Source organism: Tamandua tetradactyla, chromosome 18 (assembly GCF_023851605.1).
Source record: "Tamandua tetradactyla isolate mTamTet1 chromosome 18, mTamTet1.pri, whole genome shotgun sequence".
Lineage (NCBI taxonomy): Eukaryota > Metazoa > Chordata > Mammalia > Pilosa > Myrmecophagidae > Tamandua > Tamandua tetradactyla.
The window spans coordinates 3,637,866-3,662,335 of NC_135344.1; the positions used below are offsets into that span (position 1 = coordinate 3,637,866).

The following is a 24,470-nucleotide window of genomic DNA, read 5'->3' on the forward strand; positions in this document are numbered from 1 at the left end:
AACTAAGATGAGAATTAATCATGAATAAGTTAGGGAATACACGAACAAATAATACACTAAGGTTTTTCTTTCAAATTTTATAAAATGTATGGAAATAATGAAAAATGTTTGACATTTTGCTCAGGAGGATTTACAAATATTTATTGATAAAGTCCATTTTCCAAAATAGCCCAGAGCCCCTAATTGAAAATCTATATGGTTAACATGGCTATAAAACTTTCTGAGATGTTGGTGAGCTTTCTATTCTCTATGTCTCTGATAAGTCTTTATTTCCACAGCTGGTATAGTTTCAAATGGCTTTTTTTTTTTTTTACAAGTTGGTGCTCCTTTATCAATACATAGTAAGTAAAGATGAAGTAGTTTCCTGGGTGAAATTATAGGCTAGCTTAATTTACTACTCACAGCTGTGTATAGATTGATGCCAAATACCTGTATTGTTAAAAAGAAAATGCCTTAATAGCATCTACCTCCTTTGAATTATTAGTATGATTTTTTATCTGATTTATAAAACTTTCCTTAATGACTCCAAATTTAATAGTTAAAGTATCTTTAAAGAATGCGGCTCAACATCACTGCCTACAGCATTTCATGGCAGAATCTAATGCTGTTACTAAAAATCAAACAAACAAAAAACAAAACCAAAATAGCAAAAAAACTGAGTAAGAGGTAAGTTTGAAAGAAGAGAAAATGTAAATGTTAATGCAAACACACACACACACTTATTACCTAAAGGAATTCTGTTCCCAGACCAGATGGCTTTATAGAGAAAAAAACGAAACAACTCTAGGTTTATTTTTGAAGGAAAATGAGTTTATAAATCAAACTCAAATTTATCTTTAAACGATCTGAATGTGTGATAATTTGTTTATATACTTTTTCATCAGGTATTTCCTAAAACCTTTGTCATCGAATGAGAAAAATATTTTTTCTAAGCCTGTTTGCTTTTCTTCAGCAGCAGAGTCAGTGTGGGAGGGTGTGACATATTTCTTCTGGGTAAATTAAGGTCAAAACTGGATTTGTTCTTAAGTTGCCCTTGATACAGCAAACAGAAAACACAAAAATAGAAATGTTTTGTAACATACACATAAGCAAAAGACCTGCCAGTTACATGAAACAATTTGATGATTTTGTCATTTAGATATCCATATCCCAACTTGTAAAAAGGTTCCTTTATGGTAAGCTAGGAAGAAAACAAATGAAATTCGTGGATATAATAAAACACCATCTTGGGATGGTGAAGGAAATCATCTAGATCATCCTGTTACTTAAAATTTGCAAAGTATTAGGAAGGAAGGGGACTACAAAATTCCCATGTTCACAAATAATTCATTTGGAACTAATGAATCAGACATTTATTTCAACATGTTTGTATCACATACAGGAGTGATTCATATTGATGTGAATATAGGTGCTTGCATCTTCCACTTTGAGGAAATGTCTTTTTTTAAATGAATCATTTGTTTTTCATTTATTGATGTAAAGAACTTTTGATAGGACAGAACAGTGTACTCTTATATCGATAACATCTTTCTACTTTTTCCCGTCTCCCCACCTTTGTCTTTTTCTACTGGGGCAATTCCGCGTTCAGTAAAATGCTGGGTTAACTCGTAAGTGGGTGTACTAGAGAAGGATGCATTCCAAAATACAATCTGTAATACTTCCAAAGAAATGTAGGTAAAAAATGCACACATAATTATAAGTGAGGGCAGTAAAACGAATGTTCATTGTTTAGGTCAGCTAATTTTTACTAAAGAATAGAAGTAACCTCTGCTTTCAGAGACACGTTTTTGAATGAAGAGCTGTATGTATACTTGTGTGCAATACACACGAGAAAAATCAAATCACCTTAAGGTCTTTTTGCTAATAGAAAATGCAGTATGCATAATATTCAGAGCTTGCTTTTATTTTACCTTAAATATAGTTGCATTTTTAAAAGCTTTAATACCTTTAAAGGCTTTAAAAAATTAGATACCAACTAATTTTTCCAGTGTCCAAAAATGATCCCACATAGTTTTTTTTTTAGCAAAGTCATCTGATACATTTTTTTATATCTATGGCAGAATATCCTTAGAAAACATTCCTATTTTCTCCTTCTACATAAATATTATGAATTAGTCTGTCCAGTGGATTTGGGGGTGAGGGGAGAAAGGAATATATTAATGGTAGTTCTTTAAAAAAACAATAATAGACGTTCACACGTAGGAAGGATTTTAATAACCATCAAATCCTACCCCCTTCTTACAGGTACGGAAACACGCAGGGAGCAAAGCATTCAGCTGTGTATGTGGCAAAGCCGGGGGGCAGGCACATCGCGTGTGGCCTTGTCTCCAGCCTGCCCCGGGCACCCACCATCGCACGTGCGCAGGGTCCAGGGATGGCGGGGAGAGGCAGTCCACGGCGAACTCGTTTCAAGGCTCCCCTCCTGAAGAATGCTATGACCTATGACTCAATATTTCCTGCCCAAGTGACAGGGCAGAGGGGAATTCAATTTTCTTCATAGCACTGCCTTAATATTTTGTAGATCCAATCGTAAAAGAGCTGCAAATCAGCAAACAGATGTGCTAATGGCAACGGCTCAAGCCCTCTTTTCAACGAAGCCCCTGCTGTCAGGGACTCCTCACAGGAACCAACAAGTGCCTGGCTCCGGTCTCAGTCCGGGTGACAGGAGCAAGTCCGCGGGCTGCGGCGGGGCACAGGTCAGCCCTGCACTCACCACGATGCTGGGCAACAACCACCCCACCCCCTGCCCAGTCCCCACCGCCTGGCCCAGGCCTGGAAGGCGACAGGAGGCTGCGCTCATGTGGCACTAGACAAATGGCCAAGTGAAAGGCAGTGATGAAGCTGGCTGGGTGGGAAAACGTAAATGCATCCTAGTAATAAAGAGGTCCCGTGAGGTCTGCTGTGGCTTTTGAAAACGGGCAAGATCTGGGAAATGAATGCCAAACACAGAGCAAAAGCAGGTAGGGGAACCCACACTGCTTTCAGGCTTCTGTGGGGACAAAATTAAGCAGTGGAGAATTTAAAAACAATTGCTTTTGAGCCCGTTAGCAGTGTTTTTAAATTAGTTTTAAATGCTAATGGTTCCTGTAATGAACTTAGAAGTGTATTTAAATAAATAATTTTGGGGGATTGCTGACATTTACGATTCTCTGATACATGAGTGACATGGAGAGTCTCTGATGGTCTGAATGACCTGGAGTTGACCTGACATGGGGCTACCCAAGCCTGTCAATTAAGCCAGAATACCCCAATCTTACATCCGAAAATATTTTAGAAATAGAGGCAAATCCCCTTTTCCTACATTTTAATTTATGCTAATTATTTCTAATGATTGTAGGAATCTCTATTTCCGTTTTTTTAAAAAAATAAGTTTACTTTCTGGTTTAGTTGGTTTGTATTTCATAGTATCTGCTCCAGCTTGAAGCCAACATGGTTTAATTTCCCAAGCTTCGACACAAGCCCGAAGGTTGGCTTGGCCATGTGGTCAGTTCCTTGCATGGCCCTTTAAAACCACTGGCACTTCCCAGGTAAAAATTAGAGTGGTTTCTAAGTAACAGCAGTCATTCCCCCCACCCAAAGTTATTTTAAGAAAAAAATGGATTACATGTCTTAATATCCAGGAGCTATTAATTATTCGAATTTGTAAGCCTTATCAAATGTAATTCATAGGGAGAACTTATCTTAAAAAAAAGCATCCTTCACCTGGAATCAGCAGAGCTAAGGTACTGAATTCAGTGAGCTCAACGCTGCCTGCTGCTTTTGTTTAGTGCTCTCAGCAAAGGTCTCCCCATATCCTTTCCTGGAATGTAATCTGATCCACGGCTACTTGTCTGAGTGACCCAAAGAGCCAATATTTTAACTTAATCCTGATAATGGGAAGGTAACTCATAGGGTAGTCTATTTTTGGGCACCATCAATGGTTTCCAATATTTGGGCAGTTTGAACTACCTCTTCTTCCATCACAGACACAAATCATCCACAGTCAGGGGGCTGCATTTTCATTTTAGAAAAAAGTAATAAGTAAAAATTGTGAGACCAATCAAGACACACTTAGATACTGCTTAGAACCTAAGCCCCCTTGATTGACTTTGCTTGGAGAAAAATCACTGACATACGTTCACCATAAACGACCACCGCCTCGAAGTTCACTTTTGTCCACTGGAATAATCAAGGAACGCCATTCAGAAATAATATTACATCCTGCATTTTATTCAATTCCATATGACAAAAATAGGAACCTAGACTAAGACATTCATTTCAATCAGTAGATGAGTCGAGCCACAAGATTTGATAATAAAAAATATTGGATCCAGAGCACAACTCCAGCTGGTTCAGGAAGCTCCTGGCCCTGTGTGGCACAGCAATATAAAAATAGTCTCTCTCGGCCACGCGGAGGGCGGCTGCCCAGTGCAGCGCGGCTCAGCTCTGCACAATGTCGGGAGCCATCTTATTTACAACACTGTACACGTCTCTTTTTTTTTTAAGTTATATACACATCCTTTCGGGAGGAGAGATAACACCACATGGTACCAAAGACTAACCGAAAAATCCCAAACAATAAAAAACAAACAAAACAAAAAACACACACACCAAAAAGGACACAGATAAATAATAAAAACATTCAACTGCTGAAATACAGCCACATTGAGCCACCTCGGCTTTCTTCTCGCAATCGTGAAACACCCCCCCCCAATCCATCATCCTGTGATAAGAGATGGTGCGGGGGGGGGGGGCACATCTCATCAGGGGAGAAAACAGAGTTGTACAGTTCAGTGTTCATTTCCAACAGATATTACCCGCTAATGAGTCCTCGAAACTCTCTTTGCTCAGTTACGTGATGGCAGAAACAGTCCGTCCTCTTATGGTAGGTCATTTTTTGCTGTTGCTCTATTAGAAAGGGATCGTCCTAGCTCTGTTTTCACGGAGGAGACGTCGCTGATCTTTCTTCAGGGAAGATGCAACTCCTGGTACCGTCACCCGCTGCCCACGGCACCCCTGGACTCTTGTTGGCAGGGAGCTCAGAGTGCCAGGCTCCATCACACTCGCAACGCACAGAAATGAGGTAGTACACAAAAGGTTTTCTCTTCAAGTTTAGATTTCGCCCCAGCCTTCACGCACGCTGGCTTACAGGTGGAACCACCCCGTCAGTTACTTGAGGCCATCTGAACAATGTCATCAGCCTAAAATTGTATTTTGAATAATCAGAGGACATTGTGCTTTGTCTTAAACTGAGACGATAATAAATAAATCAGAAATTCAGAAAATTTCCAAGTTATGACTGATGATACTGCCAGACACTAAACAGTTCTTTCCAGTTTATTGGACACAATCACCAGTGCTACACAGCAGCCAGTACCTTGTTTGTGGGTGTGTGAGAAAGAGACAGACCAGCTGATAGTAAAATTATACCTACACAATGCTGTCTCTAGTTATTTTCTGGCTTATATGGATGTCACAGTCCTAAGATTAATTCATCAAAGTTTTGTTAGGGGTGGTCACAGTTTTTAAATGGGCTTTGTAGAAAAGTTAAATAAATCACTTTAATTTAAGAAATGGCAGGCCCTATTTTATTGAGGAGCTGACAAAGCTTGGTGGCTTTTCTGTTTAAGTAGCATAAATTTCTCATATTGTTCGACCTTAAGACAAAACAAGAAACTATAACAGCTTTTTTTTTCATTTTCCTTAAACCGAAGTACTATTTATAAAATACTTTACATCTTTTTTTAATTTTCAAATTATAGACAAACCTCCCTAATACAAAATACTAAAAGTGCAATAGTATAAATTAAGAGTTTGCAACCACATTATACAAATATTACCTTTTATTGTACAGCTCTGATACTGTGAAGTATTTATCCACAACTGTTTATAATGTTGTGAATAATTTATGGTGATGTCTGTCTGTAACCAGTTTTTCCAATTGTTGAGCCACAGACCACACTACATTTTTCATTTCAGCGAACCATGTCCACATAGCAGCTACAAACATTTAAATAAAAAAGTGTGTTACTGACAGGTACTTGCACATGAAAAGCATGCTATCTTTCCCAATAAAACTTCACAATTTTGCCTGTGTTGAAATAATCCACTTATTTATAGTAAAACAAATCTTGCTTCTTTAAAAAAAAAAAAATCACATAGCCAGGTGTGTTCTGCAGTACAAAAGCTTCATTTAAGGTGGGGACTATTATATCTTCTGTTACCCGCATAATCGTAACATTATAAATACTACAGACGCACGCACTGAATCAACACACTGCAGGGGACGCAGCCCCTGCTGTGAGATTAAGAGTGCTGAAAACAGTTCACGTTTCTAACTAATCTGCAACGCCAAGGGAAACCCCTGTGCTCCCTCTTGGGAGATGACACGGCGGGGATGTATTCTAAGCAGCCGGCCCGATGCGGTTTTCCAACAACTTTTTTTTTTCCCTGCATGGGCAGGCACTGGGAATCGAACCGGGGTCTCCGGCATGGCAGGCGAGCGCTCTGCCTGCGCCACCGTGGGCTGCCCCCAACGACTCCTTGCGTGACCTTGATTACTGAGACGGTTGTGGAGTTCTCAGTAACAGTCAGACTCGCTGTTGAGAGGCACCAGGCAGCACGCAAGGGGAGCATCCCAGCAGCCCCGACTCTGTGGCAGGTGAGGGGGGAGAACCTGGCGTCCGAGTCCTGGGACCGGGGCTTGCGCTCACGCCCCACATCTGGGGGGGCGCATGGACAGTCTGAGTCTGCACCCCTAGTTTATCCCAACCTCCTTGCTGTCCTCCACAAACCTCGTGAATGGCCGGCTGGCTCCTGGGTCTGAACCTGCTTTGTCCAAAGCAACCATGGGCGGGCTGTGGCCACTGCAAGCCTTGTCCATCCCCCCCGCCATGCTGCCCAGAGGGGCGATGGCACTGCCGCCCAAACTTACGGGGAGCTGGGGGACGCCTCCGTTCTGGATGACGGAGATCTCGTTGTTCTTTGTGGCCAGCCCGTTGGTGATGGCTGCTGCATACTGACTCCAGAAGCCGGGGTCCACGTGCATGGCTCGAGCCGCCAGGTCTTTCTGGAACATTTCCGAGAACTTGAGGGCATCGCCGCCCAGCAGTGCCATGGGGTTTTCCACCGAGAGCCGGCGGCCGCGCCGGGCAGGGGCATTATTCCACATGTGGGTTCCCATGTGGACCTGCACGTGAGAGACACGAAGAGAGAAACCCCACCAGTGAGCAAGTTCGCCCCCGCGCCGGGCCACTGCCGGCAGGCACCGCTTGAGCTAGGGAGAAAGGCTACACCCAGAAACTTCCGGGTGCTACTTTCTCACAAGTTTCCCTCTTCCCCTCCCAAGCCTCAGCTGAGGCAACCAAACAGCTCAGTGAAGCCTGAGGAGCACCTTTTCCTGAAATGGGCAGCATTTCTTTTCTTCAACATGACAAACAAGCCCAGAAAATAAGTTAACGAATATGTCCTTTCAGTTGACACACCTGACCACTGTCTCTGAAACATGAAACCCCCAAGGGCGGCAAGAGACAAACTCAGACCGGACGCCCCTGCTGCCCCCAGCACTGCTGGCCTTTCCACGTGCCCTCCACGTGTGCACCTTTCAGACAAGAAGGAACCACTCCACAACGTCCCGTGGACACCTGTGGTCAGCTGTCCTCGACTGGCTTTTTCTTATGGAGGAACATCCAAAATATAGAAACAAGTTTTTGACCTTTCAGCACCCCTGAAGAAGCCACTGCCACCCAAACCGGCTGTATGTGCAAATGGGTGTGACCAGGGTGGACGGGGGGCACCAAACTGAGCGTGCAAACGCCGGTCTGAGCGAGGGCATCCTGCACCGTTCCCCCCTGCTCCACCAGCAAAGGAGAACCTTCAGACAGAAACACAACGTGGTGTTTCTTTCTGACTGTCGCTCCTGTCTCTGCTGGGAAACTTGTGAAGTCGCCTCTAAGCTAATGCTTCCTCGCCCCCAGGCCTGCCTCGGCAGCCATGTGGACAAAGCGACACCATCGTCCTTAGAAACTGCTCAGCAAACCCTGCCAGGGCGTGGCCTCCGGCCTGTGACATGGTGTGTGACGTGCATGCCTTCAAGGCCGTGTGGGCTCTGCATCGGCATTTCACAAGGTCCAGGCAAGCTCTGGGCGCGGAGCGTGTCCTGTGACCACCACCCAATGGCAGCAGGCGACGGCTGCGGCCACAGCAGACCCGAGCTCGGCCTGCTCACCACGTGTGCCACTGGACACGTGCACACATGCACTCCTGGCACATCCTCGGCAATGTGCCTCGAGGCAATGCTCGGCTCATCCCTCCATTCCTTACTGCTCCTGGCAAGACCACTGCCTGGGGGGCCTAGGGGGTGCCTGCTGGGAGCCCGTCTCCTCACGGCGCAGTTTCAGACTCGAGACGCTCTCCTCTTACCTTGAGGTTCCCCTTGGTGGTAAAGGCTCTGCCACAGATTGTGCAACCGAATGGCTTTTCGCCTGTGTGCGTGCGCTCGTGAATCTGCAGCGCACTCGCTGAGGAGAAGGTCTTCCCGCACGACTGACAGTTGTGCTGCTTGGGGGTGCGGCGCGGCGGGGGGGCCAGCAGGGGGGTGATGCCAGGGGTCAGCGCAGTCTGGGGCCCAGCGGGGACCTGGAGGCCAGTGGGGAGCAGGGGGCCCTCACCCAGCGGCGCTGGCTTGCCGTGGCCGTTCACTTCCATTTTGACCACGGTGGGTGTGGCGCCGGCGAGCAGGCTAGGAGTGCTTTGGCTGGGACCTAGAGCAAAGTTGGGTTCAAATAACTGAGAAGGAAGCTCTTTCAATTTGTGCGTCAGTAAGTGTTGTTTTAAATTACCCATAGTGGAACACCCGCGACTGCAGATGGTACAGGCAAACGGACGTTCTTTAGTATGGCTGCGGTAGTGAATTTCCAATGCACTCTTACAAGCAAAAGCCTTGCCACAGATATTACAAACAGTGCTTTTAAACTTACCGCGCTCTCTGTTCAGGAACAGCAGGCTAAAGGGGGTTTCCTCCTTGACGGGCCGGCCAGGGTTGGCGGCCGTCAGGTCCAGGGCACCTCCGTTCTCAGGGGCGGGGGCTGGGCTGTCGGGCTTCTCTGTCTTTAGGGGCATTTCCTGCGCTTCCTCTGGTGCGCCCAGGCCGGGAGACCTGCATGGGAAGCCATCGCCGTTGCTGTTCAGCGGGGACAGGGCCTGCATGGAGGACGAGGACTCGGACGAGGCCGGACTGCCCGCACTCCGGCTCTCCAGGTCGCCCACGGCCGACAAAGAGTCGCTGCTCAGCTGGTCGCTGCCCCCAGACCCGTTTTCCACGGACTTGAGGCTGGTCAGCGGCGGGCAGTTCATGACCGAGTCCATCATCTTCATCTGGTTCTCGAGGGCGGCGATGCTGGAGATGACCGAGGGGGGCGACGGCGGGCAGGACCCCGCGTAGGCCAGGAGCGGCTTGGGCACGTCGCTGGGTGTGTCCTTGAGCTCCGGGTCCTCCTCCAGGGAGTTCTCGTCCATGTCGTCCTCGTAGCTGCTCAGGGCCTCCGCGCTCTTGTCGTCGTAGGGCAGCTCTGAGTCCATGGAGTCCTGGAGACCCTCAGGCAGTGGCGTGTTGGGAATCTGCCCCCCCATGTGCATGCGGATGTGCTGCTGGAGGACCACGGCATTGGTGAACTTCTTTTGACAGATGGGACAGGAGTGCTGCACCCTGAGTGGCGGCTTTGCTCGGTGAACTCCGAAATGCGTCTTGAGGTTGCCTTTTGTGGTGAAGGCGCGCCCGCAGATCTTGCACTTGAACGGCCTTTCTCCGGTGTGCGTCCTGTAGTGCATCTTCAGGGCGCTCTGGCAGCTCAGCACCCGGTGGCAAATGACGCACTGATTGGGATCTGTCATTTTCTTATCGATGTTCTCCACCAGTTGCTGCAGTTTTGAGGTTTCTGATGTCTGCATGGAGTCCAGCAGACCACCGAAGGGGAATTTTGCCTTGAACTGGTCAGAGATGGCCGGGGGAACTGGGTTGGAGAGGCTAATGGTGACGCTGTCGGTGACTGTGGTGGCCAGTGGTGTGGACGCAGCCGTGACCTGCCCGCTGGCGGGAATGTCCCCTGCCCTTGTGCTGGTGGGAGGCAGGCTGGTGGGCTCGACCTTAGTCAGTGAAGCCCCGGCGAGAACTGGTTGGGGGGATCCTGCAGTCACCGTGCCTCCGGATTCGGGGTGGCTGAGGCCAGGTGACAAGGATGTGCACTCGCTGGAGGCAGGGGAGGGTCTCTGCGGGGAGCGGCCCACCGGTGTGATGCTGGGAGAGTCAGCCAAGCTGCCCATGCCGGGCATGGAGGGGGGCAGCTGCAGCCCGATGGACGTGGGGACCGTGGGCAGCACGGGCTTGCTGTCCAGCCAGGTGGTCACCGGCTTCTCTGGAGGCAGAGACATCCCGTAGGGGATTCCCGAGCAAGTGGGGACGTTGTCGAGGTATTCCGGAACAGGGTACGGGTTCATCTGGATGTGGGGGTACTTCTCCTTATGCCTCTGGAAATGGACTTTGAGGTTTCCCTTGGTGGAGAAGCGGTTCCCACAAACGTTGCACTTGAAAGGCCGCTCCCCTGTATGCGAGCGCAGGTGGATCTGCAGCGCGCTGTCGCTGCCAAAGACCTTAGCACAGAACCTACACTTATGCTTGAAAAAGGGGTCCTCGGAGCTGGCCTTGGGCTCAAACACGGCCACGTTGGGGGGCTTGCCCTTGCGGTGCTTCATGAGGGCGGACAGCGGGTCCAGCGCATTGGCCGTGGCAGCGATGCTCACCAGCGGGTTGGGGAAGATGACGCTGCTCGCCGAGCTCTGAGGTAGAAGCGGGCTTGGCAGGCTGCCAGTCGAGGCGAGGAGGGCCCCGGGCGCCAGGCCAGGGGGCGTCGGGGCACCCTGCGGCTGGGAGGCGCCGCCCAGGGCCGAGGGCCCCGCGGCCGCGCAGGAGGGAGCTGGCGGGGCGGGCGCCGCGCTGGAGGCCGAGGGTGCGCCGGGCTCGGCCGGGGTGGCAGGGCCGCCGCTGGGTGCGCTCGGGGCGCTGGGGCCGGCCGGGGACTGAGAGGGCAGCGGCGTGCCCTCGAAGGCCGGCGGGGCGCCCGCGGCGGACGCGGGTGCAGGTGGAGCCCCGGAGGGCAGCTGCAGGGTGCCGAAGGCCGGGGGCGGCACGGGGGGCGCGCCCGGGGCGCCCGCGGGGTTCAACGTGGGCCGCAGTGGCTGGCGGCTCATCAGGGCCACCTGGCTGCGGATCTGCTCGATGAGCTGCAGCTGGTGGATCTGCTGCTGCTGCAGCGCCATGAGCTGCTCCAGGATCATGGGCACGGCCACCGCGGCCACCGCGCCCCCTGGCCCCGCACCCCCCGCCGCGCGCGCGCTCTGCGAGAACTGCGCCACGGCCACCTTGGTGCTGAGCAGCGTCTCCAGGGTCACGTTGGTGCTGGGCAGGGGGTACCCGGTGGCCGGCGGCTCAGGGCCTGGGGCCAGGGGTGGCTGCGCGCCCGCCACGGCGCCGGGCCCGGGGAAGCCCTTGTCCCCGGGGGCCTCCACCTCCATGGGCTCCTCCGCCTTGGCCGCCGCCTTCAGCACGCCGCCCTCGCCGCCCTCGGCTGTGCTCGCCTCCTCGGCCACCTCGCTCTCGGCCCGCTCGCTGGGAGAGCTGGCGGGGGAAGGCTCCGCAAAGTCCTCGGAGGGCGGCGCCGCTCCATCTTCCTTCACGATGAGCACCGGCGGGTCCTGGGTGCAGCTCCGCTTGTGCTCCAGGAGGTCCGTCCACTTGAAGAACTCGGCGCAGCACTGCCCGCACACGCTCGTGTCTTCGCTTCCGCTCCTGCTCTCGTTGCCGCTGTCAGCGTCCTGGGCGCCTTCCCCGGCGACGGCTAGGAAATCAAAAGAGTCTGTCAGCCAGGGGCTCGCCAGACAGCCCGCCCCCCACTCTAAAATTCTGCGCCTAGGTAAAATCAATACTTTTTATTTTGTACAAATTACCCCTCTTCAACATTTCTGACGTCCCAGCGTGTGTATCCTATGGCTCCTTCTAGCTAGCTAATCATTTTCTTAGCACAATCCATCAAATTATGAGGCTCTATCAATTGTGGATACTGCTTCTTAATGAAATTCCATACAAGCCATTGATTTCCAATATTTTCATACAATCTGCAGCTACCTTGTCTGTTGGGTACAAAGCCAGCTTTCGACGGGCTCATTAGGATTCCCCTTTACCATCAGGCTTCCTCATTTCCAGCAAAATTAGAGATGCCTTTGCCAGTTCACTTAACATTGCTAAGCTAATCTGTAACCTTTCCAGCTCGCATCGGCACCTGACAGAGGGGCGGGGCCTCTCACGTGTGGCCCGTGCTACCTGGATTTATTGTCTTCACACTGCGCCCAGACGCCATGCGTTGAACGGAATTCTATACAGCCTTTCAAAACGAGACGCATTGACTTTATATAGGAAATTTAGGCTAAATACTCTCGTTCGTAAAAGGTAACAAAGAAAATATCAGCGTCTCCCGCATCTTGCCTCTGAACAACAATCACCTGGCGTGGGAACAAACCCATCCCGGCGCCTGGCCTCTTCCTGTGTTACTTGCTTACAGACATGGTAGGCGCCTGCATTTCATGATGTGCAAAATGAAAACCAATATACTCGAGGCTTAAAATTAATAATGCTTAATGCAATTAATTGGCTCTGTCAGATGTAATATTTCTTGGCAAAGTGAACTGAAATTACACATTACTGTTCTTGGCCAATAGAGTTCAGTGGTTTGTTAACAAACCAGAAATTATATATTTAAAGTTCATTTATGTTGACATGTTTAATATGAGAATGTTGTAGTCAGACACTTTTTGTACCTATTTTCATCTATTCTCATAGAAAGACTTGGCAAATTATATGCTTGTGCCATGGTGGGAAACCCACTAATTGGTTACACATGTTTAATTACTGTTGTAGGCAACTACTTCCTGACTCCGTTACCCTCTTGTGCCGAATAACAACCACGTTTAATGAACGGCTCTAATTCACACCTGATCACATAAATAGCTCTATGGGAGCGAGGCGTCAACACCGGGTAGGTTTTCACCCTGATTCGACGTTAGGATGACCCGTTCTGCCCAGTCAGGACCAGGTCCCACGTGCTGGCCTGGGCGTTATTGACTCGGAACCGCTTTCTGTCAGCTGCCAGGTGGAGTGACGGCCACAACCAGCCCAGGGCGAGGAATGGCAGCTGCAGATCAGGCCTTTGTTAAAACACGCACAGCTGAGTGTGAGAACAAAACACCTTCAAGTTTTGTGCCCAAGGAAATAATTTACTAGTATAACTTCAAGAATGGATTTGTCAAAACCTCTCCAAATTTTTCCTTCTTCTTTCCTTTAAATCAGTACTGATTTCAGTAGGAAAAACCTGATTAAAAAATACATATCCTTATAAAAACAAAAGTCCCTCTACTGAGACTACAGAATATAAAAATATGTTTTTGAGGCTGGCCTGCTTCTCCACACGAGGTCATTATTTCCAGGTAATTTAAACATGGCTTTAAAAGATTATTAGCAGTGTTCAATTAGCATTTTCTTAACTGGCTAAACCCTGTGAAGGGGAAGAGAAGTCAGAGCTTGGGCCCATAAAGGCCTGCTAGCCTTGTAAACTAAATTCAGGGCCGAAGGTCAGACTGTAAGAAGTCTCGTTACTGTGTGGGGCGAGGGGAAGAGACCTCTGAAATGAGGTTGAGCTTAGCTGGGAGCAAAATCACAGCTGATTTATACTACAGATAGGCACACCAACAAAACAAAAACCCAGAGTTCTTGACTGTTCACTGTTCGCAAAATCAATTTTAAACCTGATAAGGTTATGGGTCAGAAAAAAAATAGAAGCCTAAAATCTTCAGGTAAATAATTTCCTAATGATTGAGAAGAAATAAAGGCTAACTGGAATTCTACTCGTGAATTTTAATAATTATCACAAGATGAAAAGATTTTCTACTTTAAATTTCTTTAAAGCAGTAGAAACTTCTTCTGCAGACCCATATGGAAAAAAAAAAATCTAAGTGGCCATTCAAAAGAAAAAGAGTTCATAACGTATTAAGAGATCAAACTGGAATCACTGTCACACTACATCTTAGCCATATACACACAATAAAATAGACATTTTATTTTAAAATAAAATAGACAAGTAAAAAAATTCTTTAAAGAGTTGTTTTCCAAAATTCTAAAACTATTTTAGAAAACTTCTATATATAATCTAAATTTTTTTTTTAAAAAAAGGAAAATCCCCCAAAGAAATGGAATAGTGCTGATTTCTTGAAATATTTTTTTACCTTAACTCCTTAGAGGAGATGAAAGGTTAAATTAAGAGTATAAGCAAAATATCATACAGTATACAAATTTTATACAAACTGTTTATACTTTATTAAAAGAATACAATTTCTTTACATGGGCTATATATTAGGGATGGCTCATTAAAAAAAATGCCTAGGAATCAGGTTGATTCTGGATCATATAAAACACATTTATAGCAACAGCTGTGGAAGAATTAACTGACAAAATTATAAATACATCATATACTTACAAAAGCACAGTTCCCAAGTTTTCTTTGTAAAAAACAAGGGCATGTGAAACAGGGAAATGCAGCTTCTATTTAGCACTGTGCCTGACTCTAGGTCTTAAGCAGCCTTCACAAATCTCTCCTTCACTTAGATTTCAATTTTTATAGTCCCAGTAGTTTTTCAAGTGTTAAGTATTTTTAGGGTTCACTTCCAAATTCAATGGAAGTTTGAAAAATGTTTCCCATGGATAATTTCATTTTTCCCATTGGTCGGTTTGCTAGACTACAACTGTTTCTCAATTTAGGAAGTGGTGCATAGGATATTTAAGCATTTTGTGCCAAATAATAAAAGTTGTTTTATTTAATGCAATTATCAATGACAAATTTCCTAATTATAATGAAAATATTCCTGTCAAATAAAAATGTTCAAAACTGAAGAAGGAGAGCACTTTAAATTCAAAGATGGCATTTTGGACATTTGGGCCTGTTAATGAACCTAACAAAACAGAAAACTGTTGGATTTTAGAGGCAAAGCTTTATAGACATTTTGACTAAAAAATATTTGAAAACTACAATTAGTGACAGAAATTTCAGTACAGTTCAGCTGGAATATCTTGGGCAAACAATTTAACTTATTACATTAATTTAATTTGGGGGGGTTGTATAAAATATCAATAGCATTATCACTTAAATTCCCACATGCTCAAGCAATTACTGTTTCACTATCAAAATGTGGATGTGATTAGCATTCCATAAAAGTTATATATAGGCACAAACTTCATTAATTAACCTTAAAAACAATGAACATGAATTAAAAAGCTAGTATTTTACATATGGAATTGAGATTTTGTTTGCATATTTCAAGAATGTTATTAAACAATAATAAACACTTCAACTGAATTGACTGGTAGGAAACAGCATATTTTTACCAGGGAAAGGCAGGTTTTAGAGATAGCAAGATATTTTGCTGAACTGCAGTGTGAAAATGACTCCTGATACATTCAGAAAAGACCATGAGAAACAAATTGCTGTAAATCGCTTTTGTGGCTCCTCTCATTACAACTAAGTGCATATTAGAGTGTATGAGTGTGCAACCTGCCAGTACACATATACATATTAAAGTATATGAGTATGCAACCTCCAGTACACGTGCACATATAAGTGTATGAGTGTGCAACCTGCCAATACATATGTACATATTACAGTGTATGTACATATATACATATTACATATATACATATTACAGTGTATGAGTGTGCAACCTGCCAGTACATATATACATATTACAGTGTATGAGTGTGCAACCTGCCAGTACATATATACATATGCATACATATTTAATGCAGTCTGTAATAAGAAAACCTGTATGATCAGCTGCTGGCCACTTGATGTAAACTTTAATGCTTTCATTTTAAGCCAATATGCCAGATTCAGATGTACTTAACCAACTTTTAATTAAATCTCCATTATGAACTGGTCTGTATGTTCTAAAAATGGAAGTTACTGCATCTCTTAGTTATTATGGCTTAAAATTTCTGTTGCAGTGTAAAGCCGTGTCAGTGAGGCACGGGAACAGCCGAAACAAGGATGAGGACTTCATTTCCAGTGTAGACTTCATTTTCTTTCTCTCTTTCTTAAGGGGGGAATTAAAAAACAAGCATTATGAAATCATCATTAATGTCAAAGTAATTTTTTGCATACTGACTCTTCCAACAACTAAGAGATATGAAACTGGAAGCAAGCAGGGGAGTAAGCAGAAATGTATAGTACCTAAGGGTTACCTGAGAACAAATGAAGAATGCCAACCCACTCACCAAGCAGTGAGATATGGCCAACACTCCACCTTTCTTAGTAGGAATATCTGGTCAAGGGTACTTTAAAAAGGTGACACACGTATTTGCTTATACTGGCTTTGTACAAATGTGAGGAAGGTAACAGGGAGATGTTCCGGGGATAATTCCACTTTGCTAATGTCAATTACACACTCACACCCATGGCTTCAAGTAGCTCATCTATTCTTAATATCACGGCTACCTTACAGAATGCAGTCGGCAGGAGAAAAGAGAATAGAGGCGAAAACAGAATTATTTCAGTTCAGTTCAAGAGAAGAAATGTATATAAATTTTTCTTACAGCTCTTTTAAGATGAAAGTTAAAAAAATACACTCTATTTTTTCTTCTCACTGACAAAACGCACCTACAATATTAAACAAAAATATTCCTATTCTTAGGTTCAACTCTCAATGTGAAAGGAGGTACTCCCCGGCCCCCCACCACCACCCCCCAAAACAGTTTCTCCATTCTCTCGGCAGCGATTAATTCGTGGTTTGGTCTTTATTAAAGGTATTTCAAGTTCTGCATGAAAATGGCTGACTGGTAAAACATGTCTCCAGTTGTGGCAGACAGCAATCTGTTCATTGAGAAAATATGCTGGAGAATTTTGGTCTTACCATGTCGTTTGTAAAATCACATCTTTATACAAGTGGAATATGTATCATTTGTTTTCATTTTCTACAAAAGCATATTTATGTTCTAAAGAACGTGTCAGGTGATAGGCACAATTTTTATAATCACGATGATCTTTTAAAAGCCATTAGTGTGGGGCGGGCCGCGGTGGCTTAGCGGGCAAAGTGCTTGCCTGCCATGCCGGAGGACCTCGGTTCGATTCCCGGCCCCAGCCCATGTAAAAAACAAACAAAATACAATAAAACAAGAAAATGTTTAAAAGATGTTTCCCTTTCTTCCTCCCTTCCTTCCTTCTCTCTGTCTTTCCTTCCCTTCCTCCCTCTCTCTCTTAAAAAAAAAAAAAAAGCCATTAGTGTAAAACATTGCTATAATATATATTTAAAAATTGAGACATATTGTGTTTTTAAAAATGTAACTACGATTCTTAGCAAGGCTCTTTTTATTTTTCTCTTTTCAGGAGTACAGTGCCTTTAGCAACCTGAGAAGCTCACCTTTATCCACTGCATTTTTAATACATATTTTTTATTCATTAAAACTAATAAAAGGAGAAGCAAAATTTGGTGAATAAAGGAATAAGGACGTTAACTTATCTACTCTAATTAGTAACTTTAAAATGCCATGTGGATGCCAGGAGAATGTACTTGTCACTTTGGCTTTACCATCCCTTAAAAATCTACAGGCATTTTTCAAGTTTTTCTAAATTGTTAGGAGACACTTATTTTCTTGCAAATTAATTCTTTTTAACTCCTTATGATAGCTTTGAATCCCATAAAGAAAGATGAATTATCACATACTGAGCCCAAGCTGTGAAACAGGAGGAGACAAATAGAGACCCCTACTGTGTTTAACAATGTAGAAGAAATTCCAGACGCAATAGAAAAATTTTCTGTCCTTTTTCATAGACCTCAAAAGCTTGTTACTATGAAGCTGAACGGTGGAGGGCACTCTTGCTATGTTAAACGCCAGCACTGCCCTGGCACTCTTAGTTTCATTGATTCAGTGGCCCAAATCTCAAATTTGTTAAGTAACAACCACCTGTGGGAGTCACCAACTGTCTTCTGTCTAAAACATTTGCAGATTTTCATCTGGGCCTGAAGCACCAAGGAGGGGAAACACTGTTTCCTTTGTCTGCATATGCAGAGGGGGCAGCTACAACATCCAGGACTTGTTTGGACTATCTGCCCTCCTGGTGTATCAAATAATAGGAAGTTTGTTGCCTCTCAAGGTCGCACAAAAATGCTTCCATTGCAATGCTGTGCTATAAGCACACTTACAATGCATACACACAGACCACTGTCTGTGCCTAAGGAAAAACATACATACCTGAGATAGGTCAGTCGGAATTAACATTTTCAATCCCAAATCTGGTGAGGTGTGTAAACAAGGTTTTTGCAAACCCATTTTTGGTTAAGATGGTGAGGATTTAGACACAAGCGAACATGCTGCCATAAATGTGACATGTGGAATGAAATGCGCTATTTCGTGACATTCCTACACAACAATCAAGCACTGAGCTCTGCAAACAGGTCATTTTTCAAATCCACTCCGCATAAAAGTAAATAAGCCCAAGAACCCAGCTTGTGAAAACCCAGGTCTCCACTGCACGAGTGGAGCAGAAATAAGATTGTTTCTGGGAGTAAGAATCCGACCAACTGTCACAGCCAGATCACCTGCGCCCTGCGGGGAGGTTATTAAATCATTTCCACCATTTGTCGTCACTCGCCCGCACTGCTCCATGTCCAAAAGGGAAGTTCACACATGCAAAAAATCAGGCTGGACAAACCATGGCTGCCACTTGCTGAAGCCAGCGACTTGTGAGTGTGCAGATCCGACAAGAGAATTATCAAGTAATGCCGCTAAGAGGTCACTCTCGAAATAAGGACCAGGAATGGCGATGAATTAAGACAACGCAGCGCGGCACCTGCAGGGTTAATCCAGCAGTTCAAGATGTAATAGCGACACAAAAGAAAACCTTTTTTTTTTTTCCCTTAAGAACTATAAACACTTGTGCTGAACGAGATGGGCATTGGATAAGCTGTGCCGCAAGGAGCAAACTCAGGCCTCTCTAGTTAACACTCAGATTCAGTGTTAACACTTCACAGAACCGTGGTGAGCCGCTGCCAGGGTCAGCCGCGCAGATGTACTAATTGTATTATGAGCTTGACATCTAGTGGCCACCCCTGGCAGGGCAAAGCAGGCAAAGGTTAAATCAGCAAGCCTTGTCAAAGCACTTCTAACTACCCACCTTCGGGGAGAACCCAGTGGAAGCTGCGCAGCACTGTGCAAACCCACCTTTCCCAGGCACCACACAAAAAGCCTTTCTGTAGTCCGCTGCTCACTGATGCTTTCAGAAAGGGCAAAGGGGTGGGAGTCTTAAATAGTAAGCATAACTAATCTGGGGGCGACTGGGAAAAACAGGCCCACAGAGTAAAATACTGAGACGCCAGGCGGGTGCAGGGCTCTCTCTGGCTGGACACTTTTCCCAGCCTCAAGAAGTTCTTCCTTTCATGAACAAACAAATCAACTTTAACCTCTCATATAAATACCACCATTACGTTACTTTACTATTACGGTTGATATTTTACACTTTCTGTAACATGACTTGCATTCTTTCTTTCCTTGGAAATTCCCTGACAGTCAACGGCATTTTAAATAAGTGTGCTGAAATTACCAGAGAAAGATGAAGTATGGGGTTTTCAAAAGAAAATTTATTTAAAGTAATATAAAGGCATTTAATTTTTACAGAGATTTTATTGGTGTTCACTTTTATATAAAGCGTGATTAACATTCCTGTAACCACAAACCTGCTCCACCACTGGTAGAATTAACTCATCTCTTAACGAGACTGCCTAAGATGTGTTTGTCTTATTCTGGCAACTAGTCAAGAAACCAAAAAAATACTATATACTAACAAGAAGAAGAAACCTAGCCATTGTACTGTAATGTAAAAAACTATTTTGCAGCATTAAAAGATGGTGCATAACCTCTTGAGCAGTAAAAATCTTTTTATTTTACTTAAATGAAAGCCAGCGTCAATGCTTACATTAGGAACGTAAAACTCCCACCGACACGCAGCACAGAGAACAGAAACCCCCTCCCCCCAAAAGAACATGTTCCTCTGGCCACCTTGAGATGAATGGAAAAGCTTCTCCAGAGCAGTTGAAAATGAAACCTGACCCACTTTTGCCTGCTTTTCCCATCATCTTGTATACAACAAATAATCAGCTTGCTAAGTAATTCCTGCTGTTACACCATACCTTTTTCTTTTTCTGGCTCTGAAAATACCAAAAAATATTTGATTATGCATATGTTGTGGAAGTTGAAAATGTACTGCACAGAAAAACTCCCTCTGTCACAAGATTAGCTCTCCTCTGTAAGGTGGAAATTAATTGGCATTTTTTTTGGTTGATCACCAAATGATACATTTTTCAGTGGGTTCAGGTTTTTAAATGCTATTTTTAAAATAATGTTTGCAAATTCTTCTTTTCCTTGCTCTCCTGGTTACCTACTTTACACCTTTCATGTTTCAAAGAAAATCAGCCTACAACTGTTAGAAAGTGGCTTCTGTATTGTTTCCTTTTGGTATGCTGGACTGGAAATGCATGTGTCTGTGGTAGGGGAGCACTGAAGACAAAACCTGCACAGGCAGATAAAAGAAAAAACGAGTTTTACACTGGGGACTGGCAGCCTTCTTTTCCTTCATTGAAACGCAGTCTGAATCCCACTAGTAACTCCTTAAATCATATATTCACCACATTTAAAACGGATTTTTAAGATAGCCACATGACTAAGTTGGCCGAAAATAAAAACACTCTGAGGCAATCAGTGCTAACAAGTAAACAAAATACGGAATGGTAAAATTGTTTTGAATTATAATATCTTTTTGTTCTTCCTTTCTAGTGAAAGCAAAATACAGCTTTATTATGCTATAAGTTTTACCACAAAGTATGGCAATATTATACCTTTTAAAGTTCTTAAAGGATATAAGTGCTGTACTGCTACTGGAAGTTCAATTTTTTTCTGAGAACAAAAATATTCAGCTTACTCAAAGGATTTCATTTTTGGTGGCATAAATTTCTCTGAATTCCAAAGCTGCTTCACATTTCTTTCCAAATTTTCAGAAATATGAATGAAATCATTTGCAAGTAAGTAATTTTAAATGCGAGCTTTTATTGGGAATATAAGTCTCAATAACCATTAAAATAAATCTTTACTAAAGGATAAACTTTAGAACTTTACATAAATCATTACTTTTCTCATTCCAGGTAAGTCATATTTTATTCCTGCAGCAATAAGCTTTGGATAGCACTGAAAGCTATTTTTGGATACGTATCTTCTCATTGCTTGCCTAGAAACCAAAGCCTGGAAGATCTTGGTTATAGTTCTTTTTAAGAAATACAGTCTCTTTTTACTGTAAGTCAACATGGCTGGGCATCTCTGCCCACCCCCCACTCCCCGTCATACTAGATATATTCTGTATATAAAATTTATTCTTAATGATACTATCAATAGCTTTCCATTTTACTGCATTTGGATGGACCTCTTGCTTTAATTACTATGTCACGGTCCAAAGGGGTCCAAAGGGATTATTTACTTCGTTTCTAAAACACCTACTGTAAACTAACTTAGCTCACTTATAACTTCATGCATGGCTCAAGGTTTATTTTCCATTGCATTTAACAGAATTAAAATGTTGAGGAGAGCTGATTCATGTTGGAGTAATTTAGTTTTCACAACCATTTATCTTTAAAAACAATACTTCACTTGGTTATCCCAGAAATGATGGTCGCACACAGAGCAGTCCGTAGCTGCAGGGGCACTCCTCCACTTGGCAGAGAACAGGGCATCTTCATGCCCCGTGAACAATCTGCTTCAGAATAATTAAATGAAAAAGAACCACGTTTAATAGTTTGCCTAAACTATCCTCAAAACGAGCCTAGAAACAAATGTCTCCAAGGCCGCTCTGCCCCCCGCCCCCGCCCCCAGCCCAGACGGCTATTTTTGGCCTGTTGCAAAATATGCTGAGGAATTGCGGCAATATCTCGAGTACAACTCACAACGGCCGTAAAAACACCGGCTTGACAAAAAAACTTTAATCTCACCCCGGGTAGGGAATCTAAATAGGTTTCATCCCTAAATAAATTAGAGTAACAACCTGGGGAATTCAAAATAGAACTTGTACGTAATTTCCCCCATCTTAGGTTTTCAAATATAGGCTACATCCGTCAGCACGTTTACACTCTTAAGTTCACCCGCTCACATTTCTGAAGTGAAATTAAAAATGAATAGCAGCGCCTCTGCTTGTTAATTGCTAAATGCAAGGGCTTTTACTCTATTAATTAAAATATGCTTTAATAAAAGGAGACATCGCACATTTTGATAACGACCTCACAAAGCTGAGAAGTATTTACATTGTTGCATTTTGGGGCTGCTGTGAAAGCCGATTTTAAGCTATTCAGGAGCCACAATAATAAAGCTTTAAAATTCCTCACTGGGATGCAATGTAGTTCTTTTGAAGGAAAGACTGTCTTTCTCATTCGGCAGAAATAAATCCATTCATTTGATCATGTAGTCATTGAAGGCAATACAAGACAAACCAAGTGTGAGAAATTCTATGTGATGAAGTAAACAAAACCCCCAAAAAACCATTTCCATGACAAAAAGATTCTTTGTCCTTAATCTACCCACCATATGCAAGCGTTTCTTTTTAGCATATCTCCTGTTCTAATCTTGGGTGACTTGGCTACACAGATAAGACTCCCCTAACGCCGGGGCAACACAAAGCCCCAAACTAGTTTAATAGTTTTATTTAATTCATTAATTCCCCAAGCGTCTGATAGCACTTTCTCCCTTTCTCCAGTCCGAAAGGGACGTCTACCTGCTTTGTCAAACTTTACAACACTGTGTGATAAACTCTCCAACTGCTTTTATTTCTGCAATCTCATTTCCATAGCAAAAATCCTGGCAAACACGCCTGCACTATTTACAATTTACAACAGCTTAATCGAAGTAGCTGGCCAGCCGATGTGCTTGCTTGCTTTGCTGTTTTTGAAGAACAAATTATCTTATGTTTGCGCCGAGCAGGCTCGGGGTCGCCGGCTGTCGGGCCGCGGCCGACCCTAGTGCCTCCTCCCCAGCACTCAGGGGACCCCGGCCCCCGCGCGGGCCCGCCGCAAGCTGGGCGGTGGGCGCCGGGCGGCGGGGGGCTCGCGCCTCTGCCCGAATGACAGATGTTCTGACCTGACGGCGACATTATAAAGTTCGGCTCCAATAAGTCAAACCCCCCGGAAGCCTCTAACTTGCCGGGAGGCGCCTCCCGCCGCTCCTTTTCCGAGCACGGAGCCGCCAGGGCCTCCCAGTGCCCCGGACCGTGCGGGACGCGAGGATCCGCTCGACAGCAGCCCCGCTCTCTGCGCCGCCCGCAGCCCAGCGCCGAGCCTCACGCCGTGGACCCCGGACCGCCCGAGACAGGCCGAAGGGCAGGAGAACGCGGACGCGGGCTCGGCGGCGGCCCGGGAAGCGCAGGCCCCGGGGGCAGAGGGCCGCGGCGGCGAGGCCACCCGGGCCGCCGCGCGGAGTCCGCAGAGCGCTGACCGGGGGGCAGCCGGGCGTCGGGGCCACGCGGAGAGACAAAGCCGGCGGCTCCGGGGACCCGGGGCGGCCCGCGGCCCCTGCCCGCCCCGCCGCCTCCGGCCGGAGGCTCCCCAAGGGTCGCACAGCGGCGGAGCCGACCTCCCGCCTGGGCGCGCGGCCGCAGGGGGAGTGGGGGGCGGCCCGGGGCGCCGCCAGAGGCCGGGGACTGCGCGGAGGAAGGGGCCCGACCCGCGGCAGCCCCCCACCCCCGCCCCAGTCCCCGCCAGGCCCGCCGGGGCCGCGGTGTTCTCCCTCACGCAGCTCCAAGTCCAGGCGGCGACGAGCCAAGTTTCCCGCGCCCGCAAGTCGGGGGCCGCCGGGCCGGCGGCGCGGTCCGCGGAGAGCGGCCCGGGCCCCGGCGCGCCTTCCGCCACCGCCCCACGCGCGCCCGCCCCCCGGCCCGCCCGGCCCCGAGGCGTCCTCACCGTGTTCCGGGGGCGCGTCGGGAGGCGGCCGCTCCTCGTCCGCGCGGAGGTGCTGGGGCTTGGCCTGCTTGCGCCGCGACATGCTGCTCAGTGCGCGCGGGCGGCGCTGCGGCCAGAGGCATGGGCGCCGCGGCCGGCGGGGCGGGACGGGGCTGGCCGGGGAGGCGCGCGGGGCCGGGCGGGCGCGGGCCGAGGGCCGCGCATGGGGCTGCGCAATTAGGCTGGTGAATAATGCATGGCCCTCCGCGGCGGGCCGCGCCGATTGGCCGGCCTCCAGCGCTCGCCGGGCCTATGCAAATGAGGGCGCGCCGGCAATTAGCGCGCGCCCCGCCGGGCTCCGGCCGCCGCCGCCGCGGGACGCGGGACGCGGGCGCTCCGGGACGCGCGGTGTCCGGCCCCGACCCGGCCCGTCG

General features: G+C 46.4%; 1 protein-coding gene across 1 annotated transcript; it reads right to left on the reverse strand.

The window, feature by feature from the left end:
* Window positions 1–6,158: 6,158 nt before the first annotated feature.
* Window positions 6,159–24,139, reverse strand: SALL3 (spalt like transcription factor 3). The gene is made up of 3 exons (XM_077136108.1): window positions 24,058–24,139; window positions 8,401–11,870; window positions 6,159–7,168 (listed from the first exon to the last, which is right to left on the reverse strand). The coding sequence occupies exons 1-3, from the start codon at window positions 24,137–24,139 to the stop codon at window positions 6,737–6,739; spliced, it is 3,984 nt and encodes a 1,327-aa protein (XP_076992223.1). The 3' UTR covers window positions 6,159–6,736.
* Window positions 24,140–24,470: the final 331 nt, after the last annotated feature.

Excerpts from the sequence above, each read along its gene's own strand:
- SALL3 (XM_077136108.1), bottom strand. The coding sequence starts at position 24,139 with ATGTCGCGGCGCAAGCAGGCCAAGCCCCAGCACCTCCGCGCGGACGAG. Across the intron at positions 11,871-24,057 it reads CGACGCGCCCCCGGAACACG|CCGTCGCCGGGGAAGGCGCC; the intron begins GTGAGGACGCCT and ends TTGATTTCCTAG. Across the intron at positions 7,169-8,400 it reads CCACCAAGGGGAACCTCAAG|GTCCACATGGGAACCCACAT; the intron begins GTAAGAGGAGAG and ends TCTCACGTGCAG.